The 27,990-nt window shown below is 46.6% G+C and overlaps 3 protein-coding genes across 5 annotated transcripts; 2 read left to right on the top strand and 1 right to left on the bottom strand.

Moving 5' to 3' along the window:
- Window positions 1-1,016: 1,016 nt before the first annotated feature.
- Window positions 1,017-25,384, top strand: LOC6550129 (cytosolic purine 5'-nucleotidase). Of its 3 annotated transcripts, none has more exons than XM_015155289.2 (8): window positions 1,017-1,523; window positions 8,621-8,709; window positions 22,825-22,898; window positions 22,963-23,176; window positions 23,227-23,373; window positions 23,567-23,687; window positions 23,761-24,723; window positions 24,788-25,384. In XM_015155289.2, exons 2-8 carry the CDS (start codon window positions 8,627-8,629, stop codon window positions 24,926-24,928), a joined length of 1,743 nt encoding a protein of 580 aa, XP_015010775.1. In that variant the 5' UTR covers window positions 1,017-1,523; window positions 8,621-8,626; the 3' UTR covers window positions 24,929-25,384. The 3 variants fall into 3 exon arrangements, with proteins under 3 accessions (XP_015010775.1, XP_001977658.1, XP_015010774.2); XM_001977622.3 differs by lacking the exon at window positions 1,017-1,523 and adding an exon at window positions 7,497-7,906; XM_015155288.2 differs by lacking the exons at window positions 1,017-1,523; window positions 8,621-8,709 and adding an exon at window positions 12,156-12,878.
- On the top strand, window positions 16,649-17,152 carry LOC26525969. The gene has a single exon (XM_015155942.2). The coding sequence runs from the start codon at window positions 16,704-16,706 to the stop codon at window positions 17,079-17,081; it is 378 nt and encodes a 125-aa protein (XP_015011428.2). The 5' UTR covers window positions 16,649-16,703; the 3' UTR covers window positions 17,082-17,152.
- A 55-nt stretch (window positions 25,385-25,439) lies between the features above and the next one.
- Window positions 25,440-27,777, bottom strand: LOC6550120 (transferrin). The gene is made up of 5 exons (XM_001977621.3): window positions 27,601-27,777; window positions 27,287-27,529; window positions 26,124-27,219; window positions 25,661-26,045; window positions 25,440-25,602 (listed from the first exon to the last, which is right to left on the bottom strand). Exons 1-5 carry the CDS (start codon window positions 27,698-27,700, stop codon window positions 25,501-25,503), a joined length of 1,926 nt encoding a protein of 641 aa, XP_001977657.1. The 5' UTR covers window positions 27,701-27,777; the 3' UTR covers window positions 25,440-25,500.
- Between the last annotated feature and the right edge of the window lie 213 nt (window positions 27,778-27,990).

Below are 27,990 nucleotides of genomic sequence, written 5' to 3'. Positions count from 1 at the left end.
GAATGCCACTTCCCACTTGACCAACTGAAGCAGCCGGAGCAGCGGAAGTGCACGGCTTCAAATACGAGGAAATGGCAATGGAGGTGGATGGAGGAGGTCGGTGGCAGTGGTGGTGGTGGTGGTGGCTCCAGCAGGTGTAGTAATCCGTAAAGCACTAAAGGCATTGGAAGCGCACAAATTTATTGGCGCAACTTGAGCGGAAAGGTGAGAACCAGGCGAGAACCAGGCGAGAAAAGAAAAACATATAGAAAAACGGATAAATCTGTGCGAAATTTTAGACGATCAGAAAAGTTTATTGCAGCTAAGATTGCGTAAGGAGCAGGCTCCAGAAGTTCAATCCCAGGCAACTAAGTCGCCGGCGAGGAATCGTCCATTAACATATAACAATTTATTTGAAAAGGGTAATTAAATAAATGCCATATGCAGAAAAGTCTGCCCGTAATAGCTCTTAAGCGGTCCATTAAAAAGCAATACCATATAAGCTTATTAGCATGTGACAAATTCGATCAAAGAGACTCTTAAATGAAATTTAAATGGTTCACGTACATATAATATCATTTATGTAGTTTGCAGATGCTGGTGATTCAATTACACAGATGGCATGCAAACTGGATGAAGAAGTGAGCAAGCATGTTGAATGATAAGTAAATTCTTCAATTGAAGGTGATAATGTTAAAATAAGAAACACATAAATTCTATAATCAAGCTAAGAAAAAAGTAGAGTTTGCTTAATTTCTTATTTTCAGACTAGGCAGCACACTCGAAAAATAAAAATACGTTACTATTTTGGCAAAATCATACCGTAATACTGAGTAAAGTTCGCAAGTTAATCAGGCTGTAGGCCCCAAGTGTGTGTCACACTTATCTCTTTATATAGGGAGACAATTACGAGTAAATATTTCGAATTACCCGAACTGCGCGCCAAATTAAAGAGTGCAGCATTGCCAGCTGCAAAGAATGCGTCCCATTGTTTACAAACAACACAAGCTTTTCATTCCGCCGCCTGTCGGCTTTTATCTTCGGGAGAGTCGAGAGAGGGCGCCTGCGCTCGAACTGTCAGAAGTGCAGGCCAAAATGTAAACGAAAATCGAAGGGAAAGCAAAATTGTTGATATGCTAAACAGCGCATCATCTGGCAGGAAAACAACGGAAAAGCAGACGCAAAAGCGGTCGCAAGTCCACGAAAATAGAAAAAAGGTGACAAGAAGTACACGGCCAGTCCAACCGAAGAGATAAAGACAAGACAAGACAATTAAAATAGGAAGGAAAAGCTTGCTGTCGCACACGTATTCTTCTTCTTCTTCTCCTGCGTGCTCTTCGCCTCCGTCTTCTCCTTCTCGGCCGCCCATTTATTATTGGTTTGATGGAAATTTTGGAAAACTTTTAAAAACAGTCGCGCAGTGTGTTATGAAATCGCGGCCGCGTGCGTGAGTGCGAAAATAGCTGGAAAATATTGGAAAAGCATAACGAGCTGCAAGACCTCGAAGTGCACAAATCAAAACGTCGAAACTTCTAGGTCGAAAGGTAACTCCCACTAAAAAGTTTTTTTTTTTTTTTTTTTTTATTGTAGTTTATTAAGATATACAGGATAGCTATGAACCCTTTTATTACCTTATTTTCTATTGTTTCTGCCAATTGGCGCTCCGGCTATAGGGAATATTTAATATAGCTTTTTCTATTTTGGTCTAATACTCTCATGTTGTTTTATAATTAATATTTAGCTATTAAGCTATTGTTATCTTAGCACTAAGTCTCTTGGTTGACGTCTTTTGATCCTCTGCCTCGGTCGAGTAATGGTGAGATCATTAGCGAGACGATTCCTGTGGTTCATCAGTCTTGAGTTGTACCGACTGGAGTGGAAGTTGATTTGTTGTAGTACCGTAACTAGTTTTAGGTCCCTATGTAGCACGCTATTTCGAATGTACCACTCACAGCCTGTAATTAGTCTCGCTATTTTGTTCTGGGCCACCTGAATATTTTTGATTTGGCTATCTCTTGCTATCCCCCAGATTTGGCAACCATATTGCCAGATGGGAGCAATGACCTGCTTGTATAGGGTGAGCTTATTTCGGGTGGAGAGTTTACTGTTGCTTCTTAGGAGCCACCAGTGCTTTGTCACAGCTGCTCTCACCCTTGTTTTGATGGCTGCTATGTGGGGAGCAAATGTGAGCCGGCGGTCTAATGTTATGCCAAGATATTTGGCCGTACTACACTGCTGTACCATCTCCTCACCTAGTTGAACAGCAGGTGGTGTTTTCCTCCTTAGTGAGAAGCACACGTTAGCTGACTTTTGACCATTTATGCCAATATTCCATCTTCTTGCCCATTGCTCGTACCTGTCAGCGTACTCTTGTAGGCCGTCTGCTGCTTCATATTCGCAGGATGATCTGTAAGTAACACAGACGTCATCGGCGAAAGTGGCTAGAGTCATCCTGTCAGGGTTGGCGTCCATACTAGCATTTGGCTGCGGCATATCGTTGGTATACAGACAGTACAATAATGGACCCAGTACACTTCCTTGAGGCACTCCTGCACTGACCTCATGTATCCCTGAGGTTGCGGAGTGGAAACGTACTGCGAACTGCCTATTCGCCAAGTAGGACCGCATTAGCAAGTAATACGGTGCTGGTAGTGTCATTTTTATTTTGGCCAATAGGCCAATATGCCAGACTCGGTCGAATGCTTCCTTAATGTCCAAAAAGAGCGCATTGCAGTATTCTTTCTCATCGTAGGCTTGCAATATTTGGTCAACGATGCGGTGCAGTTGTTCTATTGAGCTGTGACCTGCACGAAATCCAAATTGGTGATCAGGGATGGCTCTTCTGGATGACATTATCCCAGCAATTCGGGCAGAGATAAGTCTCTCAAAGATCTTCGAGATTGATGGGAGGAGACTGATTGGCCGGTAGGATGCTGGGTCACTCTCTGGCTTTCCGGGCTTGTGGATCATACTCACTAAGCCAAATTTCCACTGGGCAGGGAAGTAATGCAACCTCAACATAGCGTTGAAGATCAACGTTATGTAAGAGATCGCGTGAGTAGGCAGCGCCTTCAGAGTAGCGTTGCAGATGATGTCGTGGCCTGGTGCTCTTTTAGAGGATTGGCGGTTTATGATCGCTGATATCTCACATTGGTCGAACGGGAGAATCGGTGCATCCATTTGCAGCGCTTGCTCAAGGACTTCCTGCGTTTCTTGTTTTTCCTGTTGGCTGGCAAGGTTAAAGGGCTTGAACCGTTCAGCTAAGTGCCTAGCAAACACTTCCGCTTGTTCCTTGTCAGAACGACACCATGTTCCGTTCTCATTAGCTAGTGGTGCCTTCCTGGGGCACCTCCTTTTTATGCTACGCGTCGCTTTCCATAGAGAATGCCTCGCTTCGCTTCCAGTACCAGTGTTGGTAAGCCTCTCGTCGAACCATGCAGCTTTATGGTCCACCAGTTTCTTACGGAGGATATGTTGAGCTCTGTTCCACTCTAATTTGTCTAGAGGGTGGCGGGACCTCATCCATCTTGTCCGAAGTCGTCTCTTTTCAGCAATTAAAATAAGAATTTCCCGTGTGAGGGGTATACCTGCTGCTACGGGTCTCTGTGTCAACGATCGTGTAGCTGTTATGGCTGCCGATTTCACCTTTACAGCAAATAGGTTGATTGCGTCCTCAATATCTTCTTCTGAGTTGATTTCTATATCAAGATACAGAGATTGCTCTAGAAGACCGCAGAACATTTCTAAGTTGGTGTGCCTGGTTATCAATCGATCTGCTGCAGGATATGTCAATGCTGTGACATCCAGCGTTATGATGAGAGGCAGGTGATCAGAGCTGAGATCAGGAGCCGATGTTATGGAAGCATGAATATCGAGAATGCCTTTCGTTACTGCAAAATCAATGCAGCTTGGAGTTCCTCTCCTACCGTACGGATACCGAGTAGGACTGCCTGTAGCCAGCGTGTTGACTTCCGTACTAAGAATAAGATCCGCGAGAGCGCGACCTCTTTGATTGCATCTTCCTGAGCCCCAGAGCCAGTGAGATGCATTCCAGTCTCCTGCAATTATAAATTTTCGATGATTTAGCGGTAGTATGTCAGCGAATTCATTTGTTGTCCATGTGAAACGAGGAGGACAGTAAATCGCACCAAAGTTGATCACACCAAGCGCTGTGTTTATTCCTGCAGACGCTATTTGTACTTTTTCGCTGGTAACAGGGCTCAGAGGAAAATGCACCAAGCTAGATTTTATAAAGATCGCAGCTCCTCCTCTAGCATTGCCAACACTTGGATCATTAGCTGGATATGCATCAAAGCCATATATTTTTGGCACAAAGTTTCCTCGGCAGTGAGTCTCACTAATTAGTATGACATCGATCTTATTTTGTCGCGCAAAGCACTCAAGCTCTGGCAGCTTCGTGGAAACGCCATCGGCGTTCCACATTAGAATGCGCAGCGGCATCATATTGTTGATCGTTGCGCTTGGAGGGCAGCAAGCAAATTAAGAATTTGCCCCTGCTGCTGTGTCTGCTGTTGCTGCTGTTTGAGCATCATCATCATCATCTCCGTCTGTTTATCCTGTAACGAGCGGAGTGAATCGATATTTCCATTGAGGGTTCGCATCATGTTTTCAATGTTATTTTCAAGAGATGAGTGATATGCCGTATTTCGGGATCTCGATGCTGAACGGTTGCGGTTGTTGTCTCGTTGAGCTGCAACTCGAGATCTCGATGTCGAGCGGTTGCGGCTGTTGGTTCGTTGGTTTATGTTTGGGTTGTTCTGCTGTTCATGTTGAGAGACCTGTACGCCTCCCCTAGCTGCATCTGCATAGGAGACACCTTGACGAGTGGCTACTCTTGGTCTGCTCCTAGTTTGATCATTTGTCTCGGTTTGGGTATTCACAGTAGGCCGAGCTCCAACTCCACGCTTGGGCCGAGATCGTTGCAGGAACGCCTGGTATTTGGGGCACCCTGAATAGCTTGCAGGGTGCTGTTGTCCGCAATTGTAGCACGTGCACGGTTCACTGCGCGGCCTAGTACAGTTGCTGGCAGCGTGCTCGCCAGCACATTTGACGCAAATATGCGCTTTACGACAGTATTTAGCCGTATGGCCAAACTGTTGGCATCGATGGCATTGCACAACAGCATTGCGCTTTCGGAGGGGCTCAACGATAACCCGCATATGGCAAAGTGCCTTGACTAGCAGGATCTCCTTATTATTGGCCGCGGCGGCAATATTCACGAAGAACATATTTACCGGCTTGGCTACAGGGGTGCCTGGCTCACTGCGCCTCTGGGGCAGATGGACGTCAAGCACCTTGTGTCCGAATTTTTCCAGATCCTCCTTAATCTGGCTATGAAGCGTGCTGTGGTGTAAGCCTTTTATGCAGACTTTAAACGGCCTATCTTCCTTCAGTTGGTAGCAATGGAATTCATATTTTTCGTGCTCAAGCCAACTGACAATACTACGAAAAGTGGTAGCGTCATTTGCATAGAGTCTCATCATACCGCCAAGTGAAGCCCTAGCTTCAACTTTATTTATGTCAATTATTTTCCTGAGTTCTTGCATGAGCAGAGAGACGTTTTCAATACCTTCCATCACTATGGGCGGTGGTTTGGGCTGCGTCTTGTTGGGAGAACCTGAGGTGCCAGGAGAGTTAGCGGCCCGCTTCGCCGCAGCAAAGGCAGCTTGATGACTTGTACTAGGCCTCTCACATAGCACGTCGTTGGCGTTCTCAACTTCCATGTCATCTGGGTGAAGCGCTAGCAATTCGAAACGGTTTGAGCTGCCATTATAGTTCGATTGAGGTATGGGAACGTTATCACCGTTCTTGCCGAGGTTAGCTTTTTTCCCATCAGTCTTTGGGGAGGCGCATGACTTGCGCTTTATTGTTTGAAAGCGCTGCGAGGCTTCACCTGAAGCAGGGCTTTGGTAGCGCGAGGCGGTTCCTGATGTGGACCCATTGACGCTCGAAAAAGCAGATGCCAATGAAGCTGCTGTGGCGGCAAAATCGGATACTCGTAGAGTATCATTATCTGAGGGCGCGTTGACGGCATTTCTAAGTTCCTCTCCTAGAATTGCCTTGTTCTTATTAGTAGCACTAGTAGTCGTTGACTGCGGCTTGTCAAATTGTCCGGATTTCATCGCACGCCTAAAAGTATGCAATAATATCAATTGATCTTGGGGCAGAATAGAAACTAAAAGCTTCTATCTGATACATAAGCCAGAACTTATCTGCTGCTGGAACCAAATGGTAAGCTCCTCACAAATGTTTGTTAGGCTTTCCAACGGATGTTGTGTTAAGCTTGCCGGCACGTGGCCGCTGAACAGCGGAGCACAATTTAATTAAATTTGATAGTTTTAAGAACACTGCACTGGCACGTTACTATCACTGATAGTGACTCAAGATGTCACTAAGCACTAATTGTGCCACTAATTGTGGACTTGTCTCTGGTGATTAGTGGCGAAAATATTAATAACCGCGAGCGATGATCAGGTGCGTGCTGCTCTTCGAAAGCTCGCAACGAAAATTTTTGCACACTAAAAAGTGCTCCATTTTGTTGTTTTTTTTTGTTGTTCACAAAATTTCATTTTCTGGCCCAAGAGGTGAGTCATGTTGTCCAATGGACATGGGCATATTTTTAGAGCTACCGCCGGCGTTACTATTGCCCTTTGCCATTTGCCCTTCTGCCGGCCTTTGATAGATCGATATGTGCCATTCGGCGGCGGGGGTGTCATGTGATTTTGTTTGCCGGCACCTTGCGGCGGCAACAAACTTGTTTTCTGCAATTACGCAGCAAAAAAACACGATAAATTCGCTAATCAGCGGTTGCCATTGGAAGTGGACGACCCGAGCGAGAAAAATGCGTAGCCTACTTTTGGGCCCACCCACAAATTGCCGGCTTCAGAAACTTAATGACCGGGTGTACGCATTTAAAACTCAGCTGAACGCTGTTATTATATAAATTAACTATTCAGTTAGTAAACCAAATACTCTGTGTTGGTTGAGAAATATTGAAATACTTGACACATTTGCAGCAAATGAGTGCCAAAGACTTCTTTGTTAACTGAGATAGATTTAAAATGCCCGTTTAATTAGCGTGTTTTTTTTGTATTATCTTATTTCAATTTTGAGATAAATCTCTTTTTCACTTTAAAAATACCTCTTAAAGTTGCAAAATACTTTAAACAATGCAGCTTTTGGCACAATATAGAATTTATTTTGCACATATATAGCTGGCAGCACTGAAGAGTCATGTTTATTTTAAAATCACATATCCCTTGTCGAAATATACCCATAAACACAATTTCATATCGATCGGATCGCAATTCATGCAATCCAGCTTATTAGTCCTACTTTACTGAGTAACTTTCTAAGTACCAGGTATGTATTTACATAGATAACCATAGGTTTAAGTTCCAAATCGCTTGATTGCTTTCTCACGCTTACAAACACACAAACACACACATGCATTTTTAGTTTGTTCCCACACACACATACACACACGCACACCCACACCGACACACGTACACACATGTTGGTTAAGTTGGCAATGAGAAACTTACGCCGTTTAACAAACACTTTGCAGTACCACCGCCAATTAACAAGCAGATCCGAAACAACAGACACCTTTAGATATCCAAATCACACCGCCCAAGTGGCAATCGTTAACGCGAGTCGCCAACTTCCACTGAAATCGGGCGAAATCCTCAACAGCCAGGGCGGCCATACTACCCATTCAAGGATACGCCCCATCCACATTGGTGCCCCAAATTTCCAGCGGAGCAGGAGGAACAAAAGCAACCGTAGGCTAAGTTGCTCCTATGCCAGTTTAGGCAGAATGCAGGCCACGCCCAACGAAGATGCACAGCTGCAGGATCCGCTCAAGTCCTTCGAGAGGGACTTTTGCGACCTGCCACCCTACCAAGTAAGTACACTGAGCGGAAGCGGCGGGAGAGAGCACACTCTTGCGCTAGAAAATTATCAATTGGGGGTTCTAAGTACAGGGCAGAACTAGATTCATGATCTAAGTCTTCCATTTCTCACGATAAATTCAAGCTTATAGCTCCCAATTGTAAAAATTGCAAAATATCCAAATGTTCTTTGTATCGAAGTTATCAAGTTAATTCAAACAACAAGATTGTAGTAAAACTACCATGATTTAAATACAGGATTTGACATTTAGCATTGGAAAAACGTACCTACGAGTATTTATGTATACTTCAAGTATAAATATCTATATAATTGAACATTTAATGATTTGCACTTTTTTAATCTCTGTGTAGAAAAAGCAGGAGGTGAAGATGTAGCTAGACAGCAGCATATCAATCAGTTGCAGCAAAACTCATTAAACTTGTGCCGATTGCGTCAGTCAAAGAAGGTTGGCCAGAGTTGCCACCCCGCACTAGTATTCAGCACTCTTCCCTTTGCATCCATATATTATTGTTTTCGTCCTTAGCACTTTGATTGCTTTGCCTGCACTGCCTGTGTTCTCAATTTCAGCCTCATACCCATTTCTCTATTTCAAATTTCCTACTTTAAAATTCGCAGCGTGTATATGTGTGTGTTTGCGTGTGTGTGTTTTATGTGGGAACCCGATAAGGCTACTCTCATTAATTTTCCGCATTTCGACTACTTCCAGTGCGAGATGAGTGATTCTGCACCCAATACCCCAGGACCCTGTTCGACATCGGCCCTGCCCAAAAAGTATTACCGCCATGCGGCCCATAGGTGAGTTGCCCAAATAAGAGTTGCCAAGTTACCGAAAGTAGGTCACTTTTAATGAAAAAAACGTGGAAGGCCTAGTCCAAAGGAACTAAAGCGGCATAGAAAGCGCACGAACAAAGCAGTTGAGAGCAAATCCAAAGCAAAGATTACTACACAGATAAAAATACCACTTGTGAAAAGTTAAAACGAAACAAATTTTGTAGGGTATACAAATGTATTGGAATACCAATGTTACTGTTTCCGACTATAATTTATTTTCCCACTAAAACTATCCACTATGGCGAGCTGGCTAGCTGCCACTGGTGAAAATGAATCCATATCATATTTTTCGTACATCCATTTTGCTCAGTGTAAGCGATGTTTTTACCAAAGAGAGATTTCTCACATCAGCCACGGTCAATGCCAAGTGCGAACGGTTTTCCACTGCCTTATCGTCTTATCTCGCAGCCAAAACAACAACAAGCGCAAAAACAGCGACCAGCTAGTTAATCCACACGAATCGGGGACATTCGCTTGACAACCTGACGTTGATAGTGCCGCCTCATTAGTCCAATTAGGAACTTGGGGTATATGGGGCTGCCCACACAGCGGTAGAGTAGCAACCTGGCGTATGAGCAATCAAGTTGGCATGCAAATTAGTTTAATGGATTTTTTAGCAGATATCTAATAATCAGTTTTGAAAAACCTACCATATTGTTAGATAATTCTATGATATGATAGGCGTCATGTCCTTTGTTAAGGCTTATAATCACTATGAATTTATGAGGTACTCACTTGTGTGAGAAACTTTTAAGTAAGAATTCGATTATAAAATGCCAGGGTATACGGGTCTTCGGGCTGTTATTGTACTCACGCCAGACGTCTCTGTTGCCATTTTTGTTTTTGCTGATTACAATATTTTGTGACGCCGCCCATTATCGCCCGCTTTTGGTGGCTTATCGCGGGCGGGCGGGGGGTGGTGGAAGGGGTTGGGCTGGAAAAGAGGTGGTGGGCGCAGGGGGCGGGGCCGTCTGAATTGCTTGTTAGGCGCGAATGCAAGTAGATGCAAGTGAGTGGGCACTCGGAGCCACTCGAGTGTCAGCTGCAACTGCAGTGTGCGTTTATCTCTGTGTGCGTGTGTGTACATATGCATGTGTTCGTATTGACATTGACACGATGCAAAGTGCAAGCAATAATTTTCAAGAATATTTAACTCTGTATTGGGCCAAGACGCCTCGTAAAGATGGCAAGCGAGTGGGCAGTGGGAGAAAGGGGTATTTATGTAGTATAGCTGCAGAGCGCCAGCAAATGGGCTTGTTGATAACAATCCGCCTCCAAAGTCGCCTTAAATGTAAGATGAAATATGTGTTATGTGTTGTGGCTTATTGTGCGTGGTGTATGGTGTATTGTGTATGGTTTATGGCAATGAATATGCAAATGTCTGATGAAATATTCATGAAAACCGCGCCTCGCCCATCCACATTATAATTGGTCCCACAATTAATGCGCACATATCTGATGGGCTTTTGTATCGCCATGTCTTGCTGTTTATGCTGCTGCCATTTAGAGGTGCCACAGGGATTTGCATATACATATGTACGTATGTACTTAAAGGCAATCGAATGGATTTATGGCTTGTCAATGCCGCTGCTAAAACGAGAGCATGCGATCGAATCCATCTGTATCTGTTGCTGTGTCGCCGAGCGGAATCTCAGCGAAAAAAATAACGCACAAAAAATTCCACTAAGCCAAGTCGCGAACCCCCACGCATTAGCAGGTACACTGAGGAAAAAACATGCGCAGTACATGAAAAGTAATATTTCAATGAGTATGTTATTAATAATAATACTTCATATTAACGCCAGGTGGAACATCACTTACTTTTTACATTTACATTCTAGAAATAGAATTTTACTATACTTCAGGCTCTTCTCTCTGTCTTTTTAACTCATTTGAACTAGTTGCCTGCTGGGTGCGTGGGCTTCTTGCCATAGATAGTAAGAGTGTGGCAGAAAATTATTTTGGCACAGATGCGGCCACAATTGTACATCCAAAAAATATAAGTCTAGTCGGACTAGCTATTGTTTTCCATATCCAATTTGTGTTTTAAATATTTGAAACTAGACACAAACCTGCAATGCCTGCAGTTGAGTCAATTCATTATGACATATATGTATGTACATTTGAAAATGTACTTTCATTATCCATTACTTAGACGTTTTCTCGCTGTGTAAGCCACTTGTTTTCGTAGAGAAGATAAGGAAATAGTTGCAGAGCTATTTTCTCCACCTCAGCTGTGTGCGTGTGTGGCTGAGTTTTATGTGCATAATTTCATTTCTTTGCCGCTTTCCAAGCATTTCCAATCCAAGACTGACACACTTAAATTTCCATGCGCACAAGTGGGTGTAGTCATTGTAGTGGTTTGGCTTATTCGTGCTTGTTTGGCCATAGAAGCTATTTTTGACTGAGCAAGCAGCGCGTGAAGATAAACCGCAGAGCTGGCGGTGGGAAGTGAGTGTGTCGAAGAGCCAACACCCTGTACACTGAAATTATATGCAACCACTTTGATGAAATTTAACTAAAATTAACGGGACGACACGTTTAAACTTCGAAATTTGATTAGGATAAGTGTTTATGGAGCTTAGAACTTCAGCCTTCAGACATTTCTTATTTTTTTGAATTTGTAACACATTGTACAACAAAAAAAGGACAAAAAAACCTTAAAAAAATAAATTTTTAAATTTGAATGCAAATATTTAGAGATTTGCGCCAAAAACATTTAAAAGTATACCACTTCAAAATCCGATTAAGATCAGTTGAGTTATGGAGTTTTCAACTTCAGCCCTTGGGCAATTTTTAATTTACGCTCGTTTACACTCATGCTTTATCACATATTGATCAAATTCTCGAAAATTGAAGTAACGCCTTAAAAGCTTTGAGTAATAGCACCTATTAGTTTTGAACTGAGAAAAGAAAGCTAAGCACATCCAAATGCATTTGCATATGATCGCAGGAAAAAGTGCAGTGTAATCATAAATACGCTGTTTGAACATGAGAAAGTCATAGAAATGAAGAGATCGCTCTTTCCCTTTTTTCTGTGTGAGTGATCGCCTGATCGATCATTCCGTCGCTGAGTGATGGGTAGCAAAACAATGTAGAAAACATTTTGTATTTATTGCATAAAAGGCATCAAAACAACAACTGAATAGTCTACGTTGACACCGTCTAAAGCAGCAACAACAAAAGTGAGTGTGAGTGTGTGTTTGCGTGTGTTTGTTTGGCGGGCGGTGTGGTGTACGGTAGATAGCTAGACACAGAGAGTGAGAGAGAGTGGGAAAGAGAGAGAGAGAGCAGAGCTTTCGACGCCGACGCTCTGCCTTCAGTATCGAAAACGGAGAGAGTTGGGGCTCGACCCCCGTCTCTCTCTCACTCTCTCTCGCTCTTCGAGGCCTCTTTTGGCTCTGCCGCCGCTTCCTTCCTCCATTTCCATATTGCACTTTCAGTTGAATTTCGAACGTTGACCGAAATCGTTCGGAATTTTATTTTGCCAGCCGAGTGGGAAATCCGAATACCGAATTCGCATTCGAATACGAATCGTAGATAAACATCCCGAATATCCAGAATTTTTGTTTTGTTGTTTGCTTTTTTTTTGTATTTCGCCCGCCGAATTTTCCAAACAATCGATCGACGCCACGTACACGATCAGTCAGATCCATTCCAACTCCAGATCTCGGTGACGTCGTTGTCCGCCAAAATAACAGCTGATAAGATACTTATCGCTCTACCAGCACCACCACAAACACCCCCGCGCCGACCGACTCTCCACGCCCACTGGGCGAAAGAGCTTAACCAGCAGCAGCGACGCGGCGCAGCATTTGTGGCCTTGTAATCCGCGGCAGCGCCAAAATGCCACAGCCGAAGCAGCAGCAGCAGCAGCCGCTGCAGAAACATTCCAGCAGCAGCTCCAGCTCCAGCTCCAGTGCGGCTTCCAGTTCCAAATCGAAATCCACATCCACTTCCAGTCCGAGTCCCAGTCCAGTCGCCGCCGCGATCACCGCCAAGCGGGAAAAAGAACGGGAACGCACGCAGACGATCGGCGAAACCGACATGGATCAGTCGGTGCTCAATGGACTGGCCGTGGGCACGGATATAACCGCCGGCTACCATGGTCACAAGCGAGAACTGGGTCACAGGTGAGCAGATCCGCGGAAAATGCTATTCCATTGCGTCCCAAAAAATAGTCGCTAATCCTCTATAGAGCACTTGAACCTGTGCTCCAGTTTTCAACGGAATGGGGAAACAGTATTTCCATATCTAGCATAGTATTTAGAGGTTCGAAATATTTTATTGCAACTTAAGTAATTGTAAACATGTTTCATACTATCGCTATCAATTTATACCGTCGTACTCTCTCGTTCGTTGAAGTTTCTTGATATCTACATATGTAAAAGGAGTGATAAATACTAGCTGATCAATGCAAAAGATCATTTGCAGCTATGATACGCTTGAGGTTCCGAACTGGTCTTTGATCCTAAATCCCAGATTGAATAGCTCATTTATAGTAGAGATATTTTAGACGGTTCTGGAGGGATGGTTACCCGGGCTTATTGTAATTAATATGCAAACTATGTAAGCGATGATCAGTAATTGTGACGTAGATTTAAACTGATAGCTCATTGTCTTGTTTTTATTCTTTGAACATTCTGCCCTTTGTTCACTATCAAATAATGGTTCCTTTGTTCAACCATTCATGCTTCTATAGATATTTGTTACTATGAAGGCATAATAAGAAAATTATGCTGTTTAAAGCCTCATTCAAAACGCATGTTCTAGAATGAATCATTCATTTCGGATGTTTCTGGAATGAACATTTACGTATTTATATTTACTTCTTCGTACCAGTGCTTTGAATACTGCATTAGTTTCTAGGGTTACTTAACATATGTACATTCAAGTACAGAAATACTATGCTACAATGTACTTAGTGTGTAAGGCCCGAAATTCAGTGAATAGTGTAGCTATTCACTATGTACCCTGTACTCTTGAGGGAAACATTCCGCCTTATCTTCATTTCACTGTGACTCACACGCACTCCGGATTAGTAGTGATATATAAATTATATCACCTGGCGTATTTATTAGCATGACTATATGGTGCAAAATACGTGGCAAACCTTTGGCTCTAGTTTTTGGTTTTCCGAGCTTTCAACTCAGATACGGTGGGTGCTCTTATCGCTGTAATTTCGAGAGGTCCTCTGGGGTCAAGAGGTGGCCAGTGATGGAGGGAGGGAGGAGGGGGTGTTGGTGCTATTTGACAAGACCAACAGCTGTTTACAGTTATGAACATGCCCTTGACCATGGCGCAGCAGCACAGTTTTACATTTCCCCCCCATTTAATTGGCAGACTGCCTAATTGCTGCCACTTTCCCACCGCCCCTTTCGCTCGCCGCCCCCCGTTCGATCATTTAATTTCAGTTTATTTGATTTCCTCGCTTGTGTGTCAATTAATGTAAATTTCTGGCTGTCAGCGCTTAGCCAGTTGACTTAATGAGTCGCCGCCGGTCTAATCTCCGCCTGCAATCACAGCATTTGGCCTGGGCTAGATGGTGATGCCTCAATCGTCATCGTTTGGGGCTAAGTTGGGGCATCGTTATGTTGCGCACTGCTTGTTTGCTGGGCAATATGTTTCTCAAGGCGCCATCATTGCGCTTAACCCTTGGCCGGTGGCTGGGGCTTAATTCCGCTGCAGCTACGTGACCTGCCACTCCTGCCCCACGGCCCTTAACCCATGCTCCCTTTGGCGATTTCGAATGCAAACAATGTTAGCCGCTGCCCCACTGCCCCTTTGTACCTGTACCTGTCTCTCGGCCAACTTCACCTTTAGCCAGCTTCCCTTGATTGTCTTAAATCAGACATGACCTGCCCTCTGCTCCACCACCACCCAGATCCTTCATCCCTTCTGCGTTCGCCTCCGCGAGGGTCACGTAGCTGGGAACTTTTATTGCGTAGCCGGAAACGGAAACGCCGCGAACATTCACGACAGGCGCAGGACGAGAATGGGCAGAGGAAGGGGCGTGGCATGGCCATGGAAATGGCAGAGAGAGAGGAAGAGGGCGGGGACGGGGACGGGGAGCCACTGCAGCAGCCGCAGCAGGAAAAACTTTAATGCAATTTGCATTTCATTGAAATTCACATGCTAAATTTATTTTAAAACGAGCTGGCCTTTTCTGCTCGCCATACACACAGATGCCACTGGCTTTTCCAATTTTCCAATTTAATTGCCACAACTTTTATATCGAACCCATTATTATTATTATTATTATCATTTCAATTGCTAATTCATGCACATTTTCCAGTGCAGCAAAAAGGGCGTGTTAATAAAAAATTTTCCTGTTCGAGGATCATATTTAACCATTGTTTCTACTACATTTTAATAAGCTGAATCCGAAATCTGTAAAAAACACATTGTGTGCCATGCTTGAATTGCAAATGTTCATTGCCAATCTACCTTTGTTTAATTTGTATTTTTAATTCGCGAATTTAAGAATGTCATTTTAAATATAATGTTATTTAAAAACATGTCTTTTTAAAGCCCTTTTACATTTACACAGCTTATTTCTGGCGCTGGCCAATGTGAATAGAATATCAATAATACATGAACAAATATGTATTGTATTAGCACAAAGAATCAAGATAACTGAGTGATTCAGCTCTAAGTAGAGATAAACAAATACATAAATTCAATCGAGGCGCACAAAGAACTGGAAGAATGTAGATTTGTAGATGCTTAAATTTCGATAGATATTGCGCTGCTGGTAAATAAAATAAACTCATACGCTTTCTGTACTTAGCATATGTATATAGATATTCAAATGGCACACTCTTTTCCGTTTACCGCCGCCCGCCCACACGAAATCGAAATCAAAGTCAAGGTCGTTCCGAGCCACGCCCCTTCGCCCCTACGCCCACCGTAGCTGATTATGTTTTGATTGGACGCAGGCTAAATTATTTGATTAATGGGAAATGCCAGAAAATAAACAACATTTGCGGCAAATGTCACATTTGCAAATTGGAAAATCCTCCCATATTTGCAAAAGCCCATGAATATATCGGCGTACAAATGCTGAGATACATATGTATGTATATGCATCTCATGCATATATGCATCTGTATCTGTGTGTTTTTGGTCGTGCATTGCAGATACAATTGTATAATACACCCATTATGTGGTCAATGTAGAATTTAATTTGCCATTTCGTTCTCGATTATGTCGCGAGTTTTGTTTGGCTTTTATGCAAACTGACAGCAGATGATTAGTGGGCGTGGTTCTGTGCACTCGATGGCCTTGATTCGCCTTGGCACTGCGTCATTAAAATGCAAATAACAATTTGCTCCTTCGACTAAGCGCTGGCAACGCGTGCAGAACGTGTGCTAGGATCCTCCGGCGGAGGAGCGAGCAGGACAGGGGGCAGTAGAAGGAATCTCTCCTGCTCCTTCTTCATCTACAGGTGCACAAAAAGTTTTCCAACAGTTGACTGCAACTTGGCATTCAACAATGTTCCAAACGCGTGCTTTGAACGGGGTTGCGGTTGCTGGTCGAAAGGCTCAGCTTTAATTTGTAATGGTCACATTGTTATGCCCAACTGTTGCACTTTGTACGCTGGTCACTCTGGAATCGCTCAATTCAACCGAAAGTTCTTTGAAATACATTTAAAATATTGCACTCGCCACATTTGTAGTATAGCCCATTTAACCTGCTATTTTTATCAACTATTTTTTGGCCAAATGATTGGTGAAACAAAAAAAAATGTTTCGATATGGATTTTGAAGATTATGGCCAATATTACATTATCGTAACAATGGCAATATAGTGTTAATGGCTCACTCCACAATGAAACCGGGTTTCCCATTGTGGTAACCATTGTAGAAGCAGAACTAGTTATCCACTTGGTCACACTATCCTTTCGTTTTTGACACTTGTAAGATAACCGAATTGTACACATCGACTAGACGCAAGTGATGACTGTATTCCTATTGAAGAATCGCCCATCCTGGCAGCCCTGGCTGTGTGAAGGCTGTGTGCCTCGGAAGGGACCTGGGCTAATACTGCGCTACTACAAGCACAAGCCCGCCTTCCGTCCCACAAGTCGGGATCCCATTACTGAGGCAGCGGATTGCGTGAGGAACAAGTTGCAGGACACACGGAACAAGCTCCTGGGTCTGCTGCAGCGCTTCCAGAAGGTGGACTGCATCGTGGAGAGGTCCCGCCGCAGACGCAATCCCTTTCACTTCGTGGATTCAATGTCGGTGGCTTACGACGACATCGAGGGTGATATGTTGGACGGCATCGCGGGTTGGTCCGATCTCGAGGACACCGACGATTGCTTCAAAATGTAGGACCACCGAGCCACGGAACTCGCGAACTGGATGGGGGCACTAGTTACCCAAATAAATATCGGTAGTCTCAATCTGTCGGCTGCTCTTTCATGGGGCTCGGAAATTGGATTAACCTCAGGCACAATGCAATTTGATTAAGTTCGTTTAGATCAAATTGAACGCCACAGCATCGCTGGCGAGGATGCGGGCCCATTGCTCAGCCCTTGCTGCCTAATTAGCTCCGTCGCATTCACATACTAAGCCGTAAGCCGCCCTCAATCAATTACGGGGGCCATCTATTAGGCAACCACACACCCATCCCCGCCGGTCCACCATTCATCGGAACCCTTCAGCGGTCTGCCAAGGTCGCACGCAATCAAGCCCCCTGACAATGAAATTGAAAGTGTTTGCCGCCGAGTCGCAAAAGTAGAGAACAGCTGAATAGAAGAGCCGCACCATCAGAATGGTGTGCCACGCATGACTATGATGGGTCCGGTCCGGGTTCCAAGTGGATGGTGCCCATGCCCATGCCGGTGTCCGGCGTGGAACTCGAGCACGGCGGCTTGTTTGGATAACGCTTTTTTCGGGGGGGCTCAGTTCGTGTTCGCCTCGAGCCCAGTCCGGGCGATTTTCTCCGCTTTTGGTGGCCAGGATTCGATTATAGTGCGTCTCTCCCTATCCACCGACCAACTCCCCAGCGTCTTAGTTGTTTTTTCGCAAGTGTGTGTGCTGGTGTGTTTGTGTGTGTGTGTGGCTGGCAATTAAGGTCTTAATTAGACGTAAACTCGTGTCGGAAGTGAAATGCGAATTGCTTTGTCACAGTGCTCCGGACAGGCTACACTGGTCAGCAAAACTGCGAACTGCTGTGTTCTATATAACATTATCATGCCGGGTTCTTGGTGCATCACAAACTGATAGGTAGTTCCTATATAGAATATAAGGATTAATTGGCCTAGAAATGATATGAGTGCATTTTAACAGCTGCTAATCGTATTCCATAGGTAAATATTCAAAATTACTTTGCATTCACTGCAAAATTAGCTTTGTAGTGGCAATCAGTCCTGCGGCTTGCCACATGTGTGCCTATTGGGAGCTCCCTGCTTGTGGATCAAGTGAATCCAATAGGTATTCCGGGTGTCCAGTGTAGCAGCAACACATGTGCAGCTCTTGTGTCCACAAATGGGTGTGTGCGTGTTGGGCACTGGCTATTTGGTTTTGTGGTTATGCTTATTAAGTCAATTATCGCCCAATTGCGCCGTCCTGGACCACGTAGGTGACCGCTGCTCGTTGGTCAGCGGCTTTGATGATGGGATACTGGATCCAGCTCCTCCAGCTCCCCCAGCTCCTCCAGCTGCTCATGCCCAGCATCTCCTGAGCTTTGTAGCCACACCTCGCTTGTTTTTGTTTGGCATTTTGATTTTAATTGGAGCCAAAACACCAAAGGACTCTTATAAGATACTGACACGACCTTGTGGTGTGAACTGAGTTTTCCGATGCGTGTGTGTGTTATGTGTGTGTGGTATTTGGGGGAGGAGAAGGGGATTACTTTCGGCCTTGTACCGAAAAATGTCGATACGCTTATAATTGAATTTAAAGAGCCCGTCGACGGAAAGAGCTTAGCATCAACAGTCAGGGCTTTTTGGCACTGATTGATAGCTCAGGGATTTGAAAAAAAGATACAATTAAAGCAACATGTATTTGGGAAAAGATTGCCTTAAAACACGTACAACTTTAAGTGGGAGTTTGAGTCTTTATCAATTTCAACACTTACATTCCTGGCTTGGATCTAATTAAATTATTTCTTTGCACTTTTTAAATACCTGAAATAGCGCTACTTCAACTTGAATCATCGAATATCGCTGAGTGCCCTATTAGCGCTTTTGCGCAATGCCCATGCTTAGTGATAAGTTTATCATTATTGATGGCCTGTTTGTCCGGGCGCTAACTGGACGTATAGACCAGAATAGATAGAAATAGAGCAGAATGCTGCCGCTGACCTGACCCTGTAACCCCAGCTGCCCCAGCTGCCCCAGCTGCCGATGATTGGCTGCCAATTGTCCTGGTCCGTCGCCTGTCGCCTGTAGCATGCAGCCTGCGTTGTGCCCCACAACCCATTTTGCAGTTACTGTGCTCCTGGCTCGGGTTTTGTTTCGCCTCCAAAACGGGGCAGTGGCACGTGGCAGCTGCAGTGCGTCAGCAGCTGGGCCAGCAGAGTGGCGATGGCCAGCTTCAGAGTGGGGAGAATGGCGATGGTGATGGTGATGATGCGTCGGAGGGCTAGGTGCCGTTTGCTGATGATGTTCTAAAATAGAACTGCAATACTTTTACTACGGGGATTACGTAGCATGACGCATACGCAACGTTGCCCACCAACCAGCACGTGTCCAAACAAGCGGGCTAAATACATACATATAGCTTATGGTATGGCAGGAACGGGGGACTAATGGCCAGTCGATGGAGCACGGGAATGGAGCACGGGATGGGGGAATGGCAACCAAATTGATAAACTACCATTGGCATGGTATGAATTTTGATTTTACATGCGAATGCAATTTGGCCAGGGCCAATTGAGGGGGGGCGGGTGGCTCGTTGAGTTATGGCCATTATGTGCTCGCTGGGACGAAGTGGCAGCACGATCAGCTGAATCTAATCAACAGCACCAGCACATGGCACAATAAACCCTCCGCTGCACCAACCCGCTGCTGTTGGTGCAGCAAGGACGTGGACAACTCCACTTGACAATCCTTGACGGGCAGGGCCAATCCTTTGCGGGGAGGGGGAAACGATAAACGGCGAAACTACTACAGCGATAAGCATTCGGCCATAAATTCCCATTTTCGACAGCCAACAGCAGAATAAGAGGGAAATTCGCACTTGAGCCAAGCAATTTCCACCGACCATCCACCATCCACCATCGACCATCGGCCACTCTTAGCACTTTACCCACTTTCATTTCGCTGTCCGGGAGCGTAAACAAGTTAACAATGCATAATAATAACAACTTGAGCAACGGCAACTGTGCTGGAACTTTAAATGGCACTGGCTTCCCCCGAGCTGGGGATTCCCCGGCTGCCAGTGGCACTGCAAGTGGCAGCGGCATGCCCCAGACAGCTGTCACGGACACTAAGACGCCGCCAGGAGACGGAGCAACTGCAGCCACATCGAAGGCGGCCTTGTGCTGGCTACTGCAGCAGCCGCATCATGCGTAAGTCTTACTGCAGACTTGTGAATATGCGGGAAAACCGTGGTTCTTATGTACAGATAGGTTTTTGCTTCACAAATTAAGCAGACTAGTGGGCATTCTATGGCTTTTCAATGCGGACTCTTCGAACTTGCGGTCGGAAAAGGATTACTTGGACTTGGACTAGATGGGTTTAGACCACTTTTCAACTGAACCTCTCACATATTATGCATGAGCGGCACCTGCCCAACTTCCGCACTACTAACACTACCCAAATCCCTGAAGCGAAGTTAGCGGAAAATCCTGAAGTGAACTATTGTCGTAAAACGTTCATGGCTTTGTCTAAGTCAGTCAGATAGCTGCAGTTAATGTGATGACTCTTGTGTCGTAAGCATGTTGTTTCATTGGGTTTATTTCAATAAAACAAATGCTTAACAACATTATTTTCCTCCGAAGGAAGGAAGTAACATTCATGTTACGCTGTTTACCAGCATGGGCACAACTTTTCACAATTTTTACCATATAGACGCTCTGATTCAGCCAGTGTCAATGGACCGATTATGAACGAAATATAATCAGCTAAAAGCAAAAAAGAAAACACCTCGTAGTTAATGTGCACTGTGTGTGAGGGATGCTAATGTGTACCGATGACCTTTCGTCGCAGGAAAATGTTGATCGCATCGCCTGGCGGTGTAAACAAAGCGCTGCCCAATCAGTTCGTTGACGCACTTGGGCTCTGAATTTGCAAAACAGAGTTTCGCTGTTTGTTATCAATGCAAATGGAAGGCAGAACTTGCGAGCTCGCCCAGAAACATTGCTCATACGCGGCGTGTACCCATCGAGTGATGCAAATACATATCTCTATCTCTGGCAATCAATAATCTGGCACTCAATCTAACTATTTCACTATTTCACTGTTTCCCAGGCACTGGTAGCGTATTTTTAGATCCTCTGGCGGTGACAATTAACCCATACAGGCGAAATTCATTTATGCACATATTAGCCTATTTTTACACTCGACGATCCGTCGGCAATACCCTCTAATTAATCCGTTTAGTCACCACTCTGGTTTTTTTTGGTTTTTGTTTTTTGCGGAAACATGACAAACGACAATCGGCAAATCTGAAGCTTTTGACCTCGAATTCGTGCATTTTAAAATCATTATTACATATTACAATTCCAATTTGGTTACTAAGTGGGGTCCATCATCTCTAGGCGCTCATCGATTGGGAGTCAGCAAAATTCTTGGCTGGCGAATTGGGAAATGGGAAAATTAATTATTGCTGCGAAATTCGTTGGATGTTTGCGGCGTGTGTTTTGTCTCAGATTTATGCATTCTGCTCGGATTCGGGTTGGCAAAAGCAACAAAAGGGTCATGCCAGCAGCCACGACCAACCAAGATGAACCAACAAAGTTGGCCAAAAAGAAGGGAAATTGGTCAGGAGGCGGGGCAGGACGAGGAGCCCCGCAGAGGATGCAACTTTTTCGCTTATTTGGCAAATGTTCAAGTGGACCAGAATTGCCAAAAAGGGACAGTAGAATAAATAAACGCACAGCATGGACACCCAGCACATATAAAAAACTGTCCCCACGCTCCCTTCAAAAAGAAAAGAATGTAAAAAGAAGAAGAGACTGCGGAATTAGGCCAAAAACCGAAACTGAAATGCTCTTTTTGCCAAACAGAGGGGGTGGTGGTGGCTGGCATAATCCCACCCAGCCATGATTAATCGACTTATTGATCCGGCAGATATTGAAACGTATTCAAAATATGTAGTTCGGCGAGGAGCAACGAAGATGGGAGCATGGAAAGTGCATAGTTTTCCAGCCATGATAAATCGAAACATCTACTGAATGGAAATGGAAGGCCCCAAAAAACGAGGGTATCTCAAAACATTTTGTCCCGCTAATGAGTTTTCCCGCAAAGAGGCGTGGCAGACACACACATCCGTATTCTGTCCGTTGAAGGCGAAAGGGGCGTGGCAGCCCAAGCCGCCCACAACAACTTTTCAACACTAATTGCTGACCGCAGTCGAAGCCGCAACGAATTGAGACCGACGCCTTCGGCTGGCGGATGGAAAAAATGGGAAACATGGAGCAACGCCATCATCAAAGAGCCAAAGTTGGCAGACAAAGTTGAAAACTGAATGTCAAACGATTTTCACGCCATTTCCATGCGCAAATTTTCCCGCCCAAGGCCAGCTGATGCTGGTTTTTCACGCCTTTCCCCATTCCCTTGATAACTATTGATAACCCGATCGAATGATCAGCCAAATCGATTAGTCTGCCAGACAAACGTGTAATGTGGGTTCAGGATCCATTTTAGTCACATCATGGACTCAATTATTATTATGTATTAACTCAAATGAGGCACAAAATAATTGATATATTCAATTGCACGTTACTTAAATGTTCTATAATATTTATAAGTATTAATATAATTAATAGTAATTAGTAGGTACTTACTGCAAATAGTCTGTAGTAGTTGCGGTTGCAGTTGCCTAGTGTAGTGGTAGCATTTTCCTCAGCGCCCGAAGGTCTGCAACATAATAATACTAACACTCGGTTGCTTATTTTCCATTGCAGAGTGTTTGTGAACAGATCGCTGCATTTGGAGAACATCAAGTACTATGGCTTCGACATGGACTACACCCTGGCAGGTGGGCATCGATAATAAGCAGTTTAGCACATATCCGAATAATGATGACTATCCATTCCGAACAGAGTACAAGTCGCCGCAGTATGAGCAGCTGGGCTTCAACCTGGTCAAGGAGCGCCTGGTCTTCATGGGCTACCCCAAGGAGATCCTGCAGTTCGAGTACGATCCCACCTTTCCAGTTCGCGGCCTGTGGTTCGATACTCTCTACGGGAATCTGCTGAAGGTGGATGCCTACGGCAACATCCTGGTCTGCGTTCATGGCTTTGAGTTCATCAAGCAGTAAGTGGAGTTGCCTCAAACTAAGTACCCCAAGTATCCCCTTGTTTTAGTCACCAGGTGTACGAGTTGTACCCCAACAAGTTCTTGAAACTGGACGAGTCGCGTGTCTATGTCCTGAATACACTCTTCAACCTTCCGGAAACCTATCTTCTTGCCTGTCTCGTCGACTTTCTGACCAACAGCAGCGATTTTGTGCGGTAAGTTTGGATTGTTTCTTAGTGTCCTTGCTGAAGACTATGCCTAGTTCCTACCTAGAAAGACATTAGCACGCGTGGTAGTACTGTCTGTATCTGCGACTTCTGATCTGCTGCCCCTCTGCCCCTCTGCCCCTCTGCTGCTCCTCTATTCCCCTTTCACTACTTTCTCCTCTTCGTTCTTTTCACCCGACAGCGTTGAGCGCGGCATCAAAGCTGGCGATTTACTTTTTACCTACAAGTCGATTTTCCAGGATGTGCGCCGTGCCGTCGACTGGGTGCATTCCGATGGCGATCTGAAGCGTCGCACCACCCAGGTGAGTTGGGCTAACATGGCCACATGGTTACCCAAGTGCAGATCGTACTCAATGCCACTGCTCTATCCACCAGAATATGGCACACTATGTGAAGAAGGACGAGCGTTTGCCCACAGTGCTTTCGCGCATCCGGGAGTCGGGCGCCAAGCTCTTCATGCTGACCAACAGCGACTATATGTACACCAACGAGATCATGACCTACCTGTTTGATTTCCCCCATGGCGCCACGCCGGATGAGCCGCACCGCGACTGGAAGACCTACTTCGATGTGATCGTGGTGGATGCGCGCAAGCCGCTCTTCTTCGACGAGGGCACCGTTTTGCGGCAGGTGGACTCGAAGACCGGAAGCCTGAAGATCGGCACCCACGTTGGACCCCTGCAGCCGGGTCAGGTTTATTCTGGTGGCTCCTGCGAGCTGTTCACCAAGTTCATCAACGCCAAGGGCAAGGACGTGCTCTATGTGGGCGATCACATCTTTGGCGATATTCTCAAATCGAAGAAGATCCGCGGCTGGCGCACCTTCCTGATTGTGCCCGAGTTGGTGAGGGAGCTGCACGTGTGGACGGATGAGTGCCAGCTGTTCGCGGAGCTACAGAACCTGGACATCAAGCTGGGCGACCTCTACAGGGATCTCGACTCGAGTGCCAAGGTCAAGCCGGACATTTCGCAGCTGCGCACCTGCATCCGCGATGTGACGCATAAGATGGACATGTCCTACGGCATGATGGGCTCACTCTTCCGCTCCGGCTCGCGCCAGACCTTCTTCTCCAGCCAGGTGGTGCGGTACGCCGACGTCTACGCGGCCACCCTGCTCAACCTCATCTACTACCCCTTCTCGTACATGTTCCGAGCTCCGGCCATGCTTCTGCCCCATGAGTCGACGGTGGCCCACGATCAGGCCCATCAGCCGCCTCCGCCGCTGGGCCCGGTTCCCGCGGTCACGGGTTCCGCATCGGTGGCAGCATCGCCGGATGAGGCGGTGCGCATTGTGGCGGGCACCGAGCACGTTAAGGACCCCAAGGACTTGCATCGCGCCGTAAGTTCTCGCTTAACTATAATCCTCATCTTACCATGCTAAAACGAGACCTTGCCTATTCCAGAGCTCCATTGTGCACACTCGTCCGTCGACGCCCACCGTGGTGACCCACACCCATGACGAGGACTATTCCGAGGAGGAGGAGACGCCCAGTGGTGCCGAGTCCTCCACCGAGCAGGCCGTGCGCGATGCCTCCGAAGACTAGATGCCAGCAGGAATGTTTGGATCAAACGAATTTTACTCTCAAACTTCCCCAATGTCCCAAGCAGCCCGTTGACCTTTAACCCGAACTCGAACTCGAACCCGAACCCTAAGTCCCAAACCCCCAACCCATACCCGAAATCCACACCGTGGTCGAAGCAATTGTGAAACGTACGATTTTCCCTGGCGATTTTACCCGAGCACAGATATGTGAAACTATATACCATATACGATATATACATTATACATTAGCTGGTTCCATACATATAATGTGTCTTTTTTTTTAAATTAAAACCATAAATTGCTGTAATTGAAAGAGAGCACTTCGTTTTGAATAATTGTTGAAAGCCAACTAACTGGGAAACTTCTCGACAGTATCCAATCAAAGCCTGATAATTGCTTGGATAGTTTTATGCATCCCAAGTCTACTTTTCGATGTTCGAAAACTTGAAATATGGTACTTTGGAAACTGGTATTTGGAAAGCTTTGCAAACTGGGCATTAAAACGTGGTTGCTTTCTAGTTATGTTCGTGCTAAGATTTATTGATGCAGACAGTTGGGGGATATAGCATCTGCTCACTGCTTGGCGATCTTGTTAGCATCGCACTGGAGATCTGCGTAGATGTGCTCGTTCTGAATTTCGTTTTTGATCTCCGTGGTGAGCTGCACGGCCTTGTCCTGCGGGGAAAGTAGTTTCTCAAATGGGAAGCTTAAGTAGGGAAATTAGAACACTCACATTGAAATACACATTCTTCTTGCCCTGCTGGAACTCGGCGAACAGAGCGAAAACATCCACCAACTTGCCGCGGGCTCCAAACTTGTCGGAGATCAGGGAGAACAGGTGCTTCACTGTCTCCTGCTCCACGCTGGTGGTGTCCGAACGGATGAATATGGCGCGGGGCAGCTGCACGTCCACGTTGCAGTCACGGAAGTCGGTGACCGGTCGGCGCTCCAGGCTGGGGCACACCAGCTGCGCGTCCTTGTGCTGCTCCAGCTCGGAGGCGGGCACGATCTGCACCGCGCCATCGCCACTGGAGGCCACACGGCAGGCGTCCAGGCCACGTCGCTTGTTCAGCAAGGCGGCGGCAGCACGGGAACGTCCGCAATGCTCATCGAATTTGCTACGGGGATTTGGGAAGGAGGAATTTGTAGAATGATCTATCGATCGATAGGATCCGGGTGAGAGAGATTCAACTTACATGCCTGCCTGCTGGAGGGCCTCCCGCGTAAGACTGGGTGAGGCGACCGCCACCAGGACGTCATCCTGAGCCCTCTGCTCGTAGACGATTGGCTGCAGTTGATTGGTACGGGCATCCGCGTAGCCAGGACCGCGTACAATGGCCAAATCCGCCTCCTTCTTGGTCAGAGCCACCACGCAATCGCTGGACTGAACGCACTCGAGTTCCGGACGAGCGTCGCGGGCGTAGGCAGCCTGGTGCAGCGCCTGGCACTTGGCGAACTCGTCGTCGTTCTGGGCGCACAGGCGGATCTTCCTGATGGCGCTGCCATCACGCTCGATCACATCCTTGTAGCCGGCACGCTCCAAATAGACCTTGGGATCGATGGCGGCATCCTTGCTGTGGTACACGGCATTCGGCTGGATGAGCAGATGGGCGGCGGCGTCCTTGTTCTGCGCCTGCAGGCCATTGGCGAAGAAGCGCTCCAGACGCGACTGCAGCTGGTGCAGCTGCTCCGAGTTGTGGACGGCCTGCTCGTTGGAGATGTAGCCGCTCCAGGGGCGCTGGGCCCAGGAGCAGGCGGGTCCGGTAATCGGGCGCCGGGTGCCATCCTCGCACAGGTACTCGAAGTTCTCCGGATTGCCCTCCGCCGGCGGCGCATCTGGGCCAGCGCCCGGCAGACCAAAGTACTTCTTGATGTACTGCACCTTGGAGAAGGCCACCTGGCCCTGGCCCTTGTCCAGGCAGCGAATGGCGCCGTCATAGCCGCTGAACTTGTCCGGATAGTTGCACTGCTCCGGCTTCTCGCACAGGGCGCACAGGTTGGCGTACTTCTTCTTCAGCAGGCGATCCGTGTCCGGGTGCGTGGAGTACGTGCCCACCAGGCACGACTGCGTGAAGAACTCGGACAGCGACTTCAGTTCGCGCTCCGTGGCGGAGATCTGCGGATCGGCGGACACCTTCAGGATGTGCGTGTTCTTCAGCTTGGTGATGGGGATCTTGTAGCCCACGTTGCGGCCGAAACCTGTGTGGCAGGACCTGGCGCCACGCAGCTGCTGCAGGGTGCGGATGGGGGAGTCCTTCTTCACCAGGATAATGCCCTCGTAGCGGAAGGCGGCTGTTGGTTAATGTTGGTTAGGAGATAATGAGTTGGAAACGTTTTGGCCCACATCAGCGCCACTTACCATCCTTGTCCTGCTGCGTCCGGATCTCGGAGACCACGCGATAGTCCTCGTTCTTGCGATGATAGGCAATGTACATGTCCTCCGGCTCCGTGGCCAGCACATCGGCCTTACGCTGCTCGATCAGCTCCAGGCAGTCCACCCGATCCCGTCCAGCCACGCACTCCATGCGGATGCCCGCCTCCGAGGGATCGGCCAGCAGCTGCTGGCACTCGGCCAAGTAGATCTGCGGCACACACAGGCGATCTGCAGGGATTTGTTCAAAATAGACGCAACTGGTTAGCTGGATGCGGCTGGCAAATCCGGACATAACCTACAAATGGGTTCCTCCGCCCGGGAGGACTGTGCTCCAAGGATCAGCAGCAGGGCGGCCACCGCCAGTGGCAGCCAGTTGTGCGTCTTGCGCGGCGACATCATCTCGAAAACAGTTGAGGCTCGACTGTGGAGAATCCGGCGTCGGCTGGTGGCTTTTATAGCCGCCCAGTTGTGCTGCTTCTTTCCCCGGCTTTCGTGCTTTTCGTTTTGCTTCGTTTCGTTTTGTTTCTTTTTTTGTTTTCGCACTCGTGTTTGTTCTCTTTCGCATCTACACATTTGCCCGCGACAAGGAGGCACTACAACAAAAATAAAACTAATAGTAATAAAGAAAGAAACCAGGCGACCGGTTTTTCCCCGAGGAAAGCCGTGAGTGGGCGGCAATCCAGGCCCAT

Source organism: Drosophila erecta, unplaced genomic scaffold (assembly GCF_003286155.1).
Source record: "Drosophila erecta strain 14021-0224.00,06,07 unplaced genomic scaffold, DereRS2 tig00000126-arrow-pilon, whole genome shotgun sequence".
Classification (NCBI taxonomy): domain Eukaryota; kingdom Metazoa; phylum Arthropoda; class Insecta; order Diptera; family Drosophilidae; genus Drosophila; species Drosophila erecta.
Note: the sequence above shows the minus strand (reverse complement) of the source record. Positions and strands in the feature narration are given on the sequence as shown.

Bases quoted from the DNA above. Each gene is read 5' to 3' on its own strand.
- LOC6550129 (XM_001977622.3), top strand. From the start codon at position 7,514: ATGTTGGTTAAGTTGGCAATGAGAAACTTACGCCGTTTAACAAACACT. The intron at 23,688-23,760 runs GTGAGTTGGGCT...TCTATCCACCAG, and splicing joins TGAAGCGTCGCACCACCCAG to AATATGGCACACTATGTGAA. The intron at 24,724-24,787 runs GTAAGTTCTCGC...TGCCTATTCCAG, and splicing joins CCAAGGACTTGCATCGCGCC to AGCTCCATTGTGCACACTCG.
- LOC6550120 (XM_001977621.3), bottom strand. From the start codon at position 27,700: ATGATGTCGCCGCGCAAGACGCACAACTGGCTGCCACTGGCGGTGGCC. The intron at 27,530-27,600 runs GTAGGTTATGTC...AAATCCCTGCAG, and splicing joins CCGGGCGGAGGAACCCATTT to ATCGCCTGTGTGTGCCGCAG. The intron at 27,220-27,286 runs GTAAGTGGCGCT...ATTAACCAACAG, and splicing joins GACGCAGCAGGACAAGGATG to CCGCCTTCCGCTACGAGGGC.
- LOC26525969 (XM_015155942.2), top strand. From the start codon at position 16,704: ATGACTGTATTCCTATTGAAGAATCGCCCATCCTGGCAGCCCTGGCTG.